The sequence below is a fragment of the Panthera uncia genome, chromosome D1 (assembly GCF_023721935.1).
Source record: "Panthera uncia isolate 11264 chromosome D1, Puncia_PCG_1.0, whole genome shotgun sequence".
Classification (NCBI taxonomy): Eukaryota; Metazoa; Chordata; class Mammalia; order Carnivora; family Felidae; genus Panthera; species Panthera uncia.
Genome location: NC_064808.1, coordinates 25,377,922 through 25,386,671, shown reverse-complemented (window position 1 = coordinate 25,386,671; position 8,750 = coordinate 25,377,922). Strand labels below are relative to the sequence as shown.

Below are 8,750 nucleotides of genomic sequence, written 5' to 3'. Positions count from 1 at the left end.
CCCCCGCCAAACATTGAACTCCACATGGCTGGCCAGCTCTGCTTTGCTCACCCTGAGCCAGGAGTGCACACGGCCTGGCCTACCCCGCTGTGGGTGCTCAGTGAGTGGAACTGACTGGCTGAATGACCAAGGATTATTGTCCCCACTTTATAGTTGAGAAAAAGGAGATTCTGGGAGGCTATGTGACTCTACTAAGGCCATGTGGGTAGTCAGTAAAGGAGTTAGGTCCACATCAACTCTTCCATCTTGCATCACATCATGCCTCACTGTCCTCGGTTGAGGAGGACCCAGTCGGACACATCTCAAAGACTGACTAAAAAAGATTTAGATGAAGGCATACTGAAGGCATAAATGCACAGGATAATTATACACACACACACACACACACACACACACACGTGTGTGTGTGTGTGTGTGTGTGTGTATGGTATGCTATACATAAAAAATTTATGTCTGACGTGTAATATGTAAAATATAAGATAATGTGAAATTTACGTATATATGTATAATATCATACATGTATAAAATTTAGTTTAAAAAGGTTTAAAAAATCAGAAAGAGGATGAGAGACTGATGATGACCAGATTTACAGTCTTTAGAATGGCATGAAGAAGACTCTTTTGCCACCTGAAAGACATGAACTCAGGGCAAATAAAAGAAAGGGTAGGGCCCCTGGATGGCTCAGTGGGTTAAGCATCTGACTTCGCCCCAGGTCATGATCTCGAGGTTCACGAGTTCCAGCCCTGTGTTGGGCTCTGTGCTGACAGCTCAGGGCCTGGAGCCTGCTTCGGATTCTGTGTCTCCCTCTCTCTCTGTCCCTCCCCAAACTGTGCTCTCTCTCTCCAAAATAAATAAACATTAAATGGTGTGAACTGAAAACAAAAAACAAAAAAACCGTAATGTCAGTTGAATGTCTGACTTCGGCTCAGGTCATGATCTCACAGTTCTTAGGCTTGAGCCTTGCATTGGGGTCTGTGCTGATGGCTCAGAGCCTGGAGCCTGCTTCGGATTCTGTGTCTCCCTCTCTCTCTGCCCCTCCTCTGCTCATGCTTTGTCTCTCTGTCTCTCTCTCTCTCTCTCAAAAATAAATAAACATTAAAAAAATTTAAAAATAAATTAAAAGTAAATTTTAAAAAAGGAAAGGGTAATGCACCCACAGAATATATTATCTTTAATAGGTTGTGTTGTCTGGAAATACAAAGCGTTTTTCTCAATGCATCTAGCATTTATAAAATAATCAAAACTCTTTGGGGAAGCTGAGCATAAGCCCTTCTGCCTATGTGTGCAAATGACATCTCCTGTCTGGAAGACTTAATCTAAATGTCCACAGGCCACTATTAAGCATCAGACTCAGCCAGCAACTTTGAAGTTGGAAGTGGGTCAGGACATTTGTTCAAGGGCCAGCTACGCTGGGAGGAAGAACAGAGCAGCTAAGGGAGTTTTCAGCAATTCTGGTGGTGGTTGGGGGGTAGTTCTCACAAGTGATGCTATAACCTGTGGTATATTTAAACTCAGAGGGAAGACTTAAGCTTGTAGAGCTGGGCTGGCACACTCACATGCCCACATGGTCAGCAGCGAATGTCCATGGAAGGCACTTAGAAGAGAGGCAGGCGTTTATGTAGTAAGTGCTCATTAAAAACCATCCATTTATACTTGTTAGTACTTGGGCTACCCATAGCACTACTTTGATTGTATTTCCTCAAATACTTCTAATAGGTTCTCTGTGTGTGTCTATGTGTGTGTGTAGGTCGGCAGCTTTGTTCCTTTCCAGAGACTTGGGTTTATTTTCTTTATGAAAACAAAGGAAGTTATACTATAAAGCAAGCTAATTTGTCCTTGAATTGCCAGCAGGAGTTAGGCAACCAATGCTGTCCAAAATGTGGGGACACTGTGTGGTTTTGTAAAATGCTTGATGTTCAGGATGCACATGAGACCCATGCTTCCCCACTGGGGTGGAGGGGCAGGGGCTAAATCCCCACAGAGGGTGCCAAGGGTAAGGGGACCCACATGATTAATGTCTGGGCATCTCCAATGGTAATGCCAGAGAGTGGGTCCATTAATCCACTACTTCCATGCTTTGTTACAGACACCTGCTGTCTTCTCAATCTTACGCCAAGTGCTCTTAAAAAAAAATCTAGGTGAGTCCCTTTGCCATCTCTTCCACATGAATTGCTGCCCCCAAGCCTTTCCTACATAGAAATTCTGGAGCCAACACTATTCATTATTTTGGAGCCTCACTTAAAGCAAAAATCTAGGTGGGGGGAGATTTTGACTTTTCTTTGCTATGCAACACAATGTGAAATCTGCAGACTGTAAAAATAGTTTGAACTTCGAGCTTTGAGTTATGTTCCCAGACCCTTTGTAGGAGAACTTGGTCTTTCTCCTCTGCTGATCGGGGAACTTCGATGAGAAGGTTTGTGAAGCTAAATGAACCTGCCAGCTCCTGGATTCAATCAGACCCTTGTTCCCATCCTCCATTCGAACTGTCCCGTCAACTAACCTGATGTGGAAGGGACCTGAAGAAAAAGACCTGGAAGGGATTTGTGTGGATTAGCTGAGTTTCAGCTGCGGCATGGACCTTCCTGATTTGCAGTCCTGACTCTTCAGCATATTAGCTGTGCAGTCCTAACTTCCTAACCTCTCTGGACCCCAGCTTCCTTCTGTAAAACAAGAATAATAATAGTGCCTACCTCTTAGAAGGTTTGCTGTGAAAAGGAAAAGAAATGCCTGTAAAGAACTTAGCCCAGTTATCTGGACGGCAGTAAGCCTTCAATGGAAGCCACCTGTAATTTGTTACTATTTTGGGACTGTGTTTGTTCTCAGGGAAATGAGGTCTTCCTTACCAGAGCTTCAGTCTAGGTGAGGAGAAGCAGAACAAAGCAAGCCCAGGGCTCGGCGTGGGGAGGCAGACAGTCTGGGTCAGAGGAGGCCCGAGTTAGACAGCCTGGACCATAATTAGCATGATTTATTAGCATAGGGAGTTGGGAAAGTTTTTTGCCTGGGGCTGCACTGAAGAGAGCCGGTGAGTGGACTGGGTAGCACGGGGGCACCATCAATTGTGGCTTTGTCACCGAAAGGAAGGACTTTATGAGGGGGGAAGCCTGAAATGATAAATTGTTTCCAGGTTTCCTCCCAGAGATGGTCTAACTCCATCCAAGAGCCCTTCTTAGCATTCCTTCCAAGGCTGTGGAATGATTTAGACCATGAGATGGTGGAATGGGAGGGAAGCCCGGAGCAGCATAAGAAACTGGATGGGAAAAACACTGGAAGGGCTGGTGGCTATCAACAAAGGGCTGTGGCCTGGGGCATGTGGGGCTAGGAAGGGACAGGGAGCAGCCAGCCCTGAGTGGTCCTGAGGCCACAGCTGCCCAGGAGGCTCAGGTGTGTGCCAGATAGGGTAGCGGTGGTGAGTGCTGAGGTCTGTCTCTAGGGGGTGCTCGTGGGGTTGTGATCACTGCCACGGGCTCATCTCCCACTTTTCAGTGGATTTTGCTTATTTATCTGGTTTTGACTTAGAAATTCTTAGACTCTATTTTGCGTGCGCTCTCAGACTTCTATACCCAGCACATGAATCTTGCTTAGAAATGCCACATGGGACCCACATGCCTCTCTCCCTGATCTTCCTGGTATTAATATTCAAAAGGTTTTGCACCTTTTCAGATAAAGTTCTTTCTTTAAATAAAATTTCCCAGGGGCGCCTGGGTGGCTAAGTCAGCTCAGCATCCAACTTTGGCTCAGGTCATGATCTCATGGCTCACGAGTTTGAGCCCCGCGTCGGGCCCTCTGCGGTCAGCACAGAGCCTGCCTCAGTTTCTGTCTCCATCTTTCCCCGCCCCTCCCCAGCTCCTCCTCTCTCTGTGTCAAAAATAAGTAAAAACATCAAAAAAATGTAAATAAAATTTCCCCCGGTGTAAGGATAGTTGACGCACGAGTGTTAGGATGTACCAGTTAGCATACCGGACTCTTTGTGCCCGTGGTATCGTCCACACTGTGCCACCAGGTCCTAGATCACATCGCCCATTTTACAAAGTAAACCAAGAAAGTAAGGCACAGAGAGGTGAAATCCCTTTGTCAGGTCACATAGTGAGTAGGCAGTGGAGCCAGCAGTAGGTCGGGTACGTGTACTTCCGCGCCTACACCTGAGGCTTAGCGACCACCGTGCTGTACTGTCTTTAAGGTGCGTGGGGATGGGAGGGGGAGCCAGAGCCTGGCCTTCTCAACTGTCACCTGAAGTCCCCGAGGGACCTCTCAGGAACCCCCAGAACTGCCCCGATCTAGAAACCGCTGCTGCCGACAAAGTATAAACCAGAATCCAGAGCAGAGGGGGTACCGCCTGGTGGTGTGGCGACCCCGCCAAACAGTGGGAGGGTGGCATGTGGGCGTGTGGGGAGGTTCAAGATGGAGTGCCAGAAGCTCAGCGCGGGACCAGGATACTCCGTGGCTCGTCAGCGCTTGAGCGGGGAAATCTTTTACGAAGTCACGTATGCTTGTAAAATATATGCAGCACGCCTGCCACGCTTGGATAAAATTGTCCAGTATTTGCAGTCCTTTAGTTTAAGGGAGCAGGAGGGAACGCCAGGGCGAGTGAATGAAACTCTAGGGTATGTTGCAATCTGTGACCATCCACTCCCCACACAGAAGGCGTGCTTCGAAGAGCAGGTCAGACCCTTTGTGGTTAGCGCGGGGAGGGCACAAATTCAGCTGCTGTCTGCTAAAGCCATTTGAAAAGGTTGTGAAAACAGCTGGTTTTCCGGACTGAGTTGATTATTCCTCTCTGCCCTCTTGTAGACATCGTTCGTCCGGTGGGCACACCCTTTCTTTCTCCTTTTCTTTCCCTTTGGTCTCCAAGTATCGAAGCTGTCAAACTCTGAATCGGAACGGATGAGAAGGAGACCTTTGTTGCTTTTGTTCACTGTGAAAACTGAAGAGAGGAGCAGGACCGTGAGGTGTTCCTGGCAACGGTGAGCACCTCCCAAGTGCCTGGCGTTTGACGAAACGCTTTCTATGTGGACTATCCGTCCTGCCAACCCTAAGAGGCAAAGGCCGTTCCAGCTGGGAAAGTATATCCCAGAGACGTTAGAAAAAAAACCTGCCAAGGTCACGGTGCTGGTGGTCAGTGAGAGCATCAGCCAGACTCGAACAGAGAGCTGCCATTGGGACAACTGCGAATTCAAGATGGAGCTTCCTCTGAGGCTGCAGAGAGGTCTCACTGGCCACGGAGTACAGGAAGTTTGCAGGGTCGTGTCCAGAGGTGAACGTGCTGCATCCTTCTCAGAGAGGGCTGCAGACACTCAGACGGACGCGTCACCTCTCTGGGTGAGAAAGGACAGAGAGAGGCCCTGCTGGTCACTCCTCCCACCGGTGGGAGAGCCAGGGCCTCCAGGGCCCACGCAGTGCCTGGGGAAGCGCTCTGCTACCCTTTCACATCCAGCTTCTCTGACCACCTTTGGGAGGTCAGAGACATTCAGCAACTTCTGGAATCCAGGGCGGGCAGGTGGCAACTCCAAAGCCGGGAGTATTTGGGAGCTCGGTCACTCCTGGAGGGTATCTTGTCTTCACTGGCCTCATGCCTTGGTGGGACTTTATATTTTCTCAACGGGTGGTGGGAGAAGAAGGCTGCATCTGTGGTGCAGGAATCAGAGAAGCTTCTGGAAAGGGTTCTAGCAAAGACCTGGTCCATCCCCTTGTTACACTGATGGAAATGCAGGGACCTCAGTCTTTTTATGTACGGCTGTTGGATTTCAGCCCCATCGGCAATCTTATTGGTGATCACTTCTGTTAACCCTTCAGTTTTGTTTTGTTTTGTTTTTACTGTGGTAAAATAGACCTAAAATTTACCATTTTAACCCTTTTCAAGTGTAGAGTTGGGTAGCATTAAGTACATTCACATTATTGTGCATCACCACTGCCTGTGGTGAAAACACCACTTTCTCATCTTCCCAAACTGAAAGTAGTCCTTCGTTTTCATTTATTTATTTTTTAGGAAGAGAGCTTGAGTGGGGGAGGGGGAGAGAGAGAGGGAGAGAGAATCCCAAGCAAGCTCCACGCTGAGTGCTGAGCCCAATGTGGGGCTTGATCTCACGACCCTGGGATCATGACCTGAGCCGAAATCAAGAGTTGGGTGCTTAAATGATTGGGCCGCCCAGGTGCCCCAGTCCTTCATTTTTATTTAAAAAAATTTTTTTTAATGTTTATTTTATTTTTGAGACAGAGAGAGACAGAGCATGAACGGGGGAGGATCAGAGAGAGGGAGACACAGAATCCAAAACAGGCTCCAGGCTCTGAGCTGTCAGCACAGAGCCCGACGCGGGGCTCAAACTCACAGACGGCAAGATCATGACCTGAGCTGAAGTCTGCCACTCAACCGACTGAGCCACCCAGGCGCCCCGCCAGTCCTTCGTTTTTAAACGCATGTGTGTGCTTATCCTGTGCCTGACTGTGTCCCAAACACTTCACATATATTAACAAGTTACCCTCGCAACAATTCTATGAGGTAGGCGTTATTGCTATCTCCACCTTACAGATGAGAAGACTGAGGCACGAGAAATTACGACGGCACAGTTATTAAATATCAAAGCCAGACTTCACAGTTAGGATGCCTGGCTCCAAAGCCTCAGCTCTTGATGACCCCGGAAACTGTTCCAATGCCTGCAACACTTCCCCGGGGCAGGCAGCTGAGGTCATCTCCTCCCACTGCCACCCAGCTGCCACCTGGCAGAGAAGGCAGGGAGAGGGGGCTCCCAGGATGGCAGGTCTGGGTCATGCATGGGTGGAGGGAAGGACCTTCTCTCTGGGTCCTGCCATCATGGGGCATATGGGGAGATGATGCGGACAGGTAAGCCTTCACTTTCTTCCTTCAAATTCAGGAAATGAGGTGCTTCTAGGCCTTAAGGAGAATTGCAATATGTATCTGGCTGACTCAGGACCCTTCAGATAGAGTGAGAGACATCATGTGCATGCGTGTATGCATGGGTTGGTGTTGGGAGCCCGTGCAGGACTGGATTATGGAGGTGAGTGCCTCAACTCTGTCTGTGTGGCCCTGGCCCCCAGCCTGGAGGCAGGGGCTTCCTTCCAGTGGGGGACATTTTGCAGCATCCTCAGAGGCGTGGCCTCTGATGGACCCACCTGCTTCCTGCCCCTGAGTGTGGACCATGCCAAGCTGGGATGCACAGGGTTAAGGCCCCGCGAGGACTGACAGCTTGATTAGGACTCGCATCACCAGCCTCAGGGTGTGCACCTGCTTCGATAGCAGTCTGCTAGGTTTGCTGTGATGTGCAGTCACCCGAGCACCTGGGGACAGGGGCCCTCAGAAAGATTCTGGGGCAAAGCTCAGCTGGCTTCCCTTTGGCAGATTTGCATAAGGCCCCATGCTTCCTTTTTAGGTGGAGAAGACCAGCCAAGAGAGGATGAGGCGGGGGAAGGGAGGCCTGGGGGTCAGTGCAGGGATTCGTGTTTACTGAACATTTGCTTTGTGCAAAGCTACATATTTTACGCAGTTTGGCTCCTTTAATCCTCGGAGAGTTTCTCATCATCTTTAGGGATAAAGAAATAGAAGCTCAGAGAAAGCCAGCAATATTAATATCAATAACCACACGGTAATATCATTTGTAAGATGACCATGTAGGAGCGTTAAGGGTACAGGTGCTCAAGTCAACCCGTGTGAAGCTTAACCAACCGTAAGACCTCATACAACTCACTTAACCTCTCTGTGCCTCAGTTTCTTCATCCATAAAATGGAAATCATAATTGTTTGTTTCTCTTAGGTCTTCTATAAGGATGGGGTGGGTGCTTGGTGCAGGGCCTGAAACAATGCTAGTACTCAGCAAATGTTAGCTAAAACCACAATGACCAAGCAATAACAGTCTACTAGGCTCCGGGCTAAGAGTTTCTTTCCACTACCATTGTTTAAATATAATAACTCCAAGAAATTGGCATTATCATCTGCTAGCAAAAATGAGGCTTGAAGAAGTTAGTGGAGCCCCCAAGGCCACAGAGCTGGGAGGAGTTTGGGTGAAGATTCCAGTGCTTTCCTCTCTGCAGAAGCTGTCCTTCCTGCCGCCCAGACCTCCTCCAGTCCTCTGCCCTGCACACTGGTGAGCGCTGGCATTTTCAGGCCCCCAGCATGGCCTTGCCGCCTCCTGGAGGCCAGCACCACCTCCTGCCCCAGTTCTCCCAGCTCAGATGGGCTTCTCTGGATGTACGCACCTGTCTGATGCTCAAAGGCAGGATAATACTCTTCATTGCTGAACAGATCAGTCCACGACATCAGGGGGTCGCAGAAGGACGTGTTGGGCAGGAAGGTACTGTGTGTCACTGAGTCCAACATCACCCTGCAACGGCAGGAGAGGACTGTGAGGAGGCAGACAAGGGCCACGCTGCAGGAGCCCCCAGCTGGGCACACTTGTTTTTTAAAATTAAAAAAAATTTTTTTTTTGTGCTTATTTATTTTTGAGAGAGAGAGAGACAGAATGCAAATGGGGGAGGGGCAGAGAGAGTGGGAGACTGAATCCGAAGCAGGCTCCAGGCTCCGAGCTGTCAGCACAGAGCCCGACACGGGGCTCGAACCCATGAACTGTGAGATCATGACCTGAGCTGAAGTCGGACGCTTAACTGACTGAGCCACACAGGTGGCCCCACGCTTGGTTTTTAATAACAAACATGTGGCCTCCTAGGAACCAGGCACCCCTCTAAGTGCTTGCCACAATGACGTTATTCAATCCTTGCACATCCCGTGAGGTTTGTACATCTAT

The 8,750-nt window shown here is 49.1% G+C and overlaps 1 protein-coding gene across 1 annotated transcript in view; it reads right to left on the bottom strand.

The window, feature by feature from the left end:
• ELF5 (E74 like ETS transcription factor 5) overlaps nt 1-8,329 on the bottom strand; it is a 26,139-nt gene extending 17,810 nt beyond the window's left edge. The window contains exon 1 of the mRNA XM_049648430.1: nt 8,206-8,329. Coding sequence (XP_049504387.1) covers nt 8,206-8,326 — 121 coding nt within the window. The 5' untranslated portion in view covers nt 8,327-8,329. The remainder of the gene's footprint in view (nt 1-8,205) is intronic.
• Between the last annotated feature and the right edge of the window lie 421 nt (nt 8,330-8,750).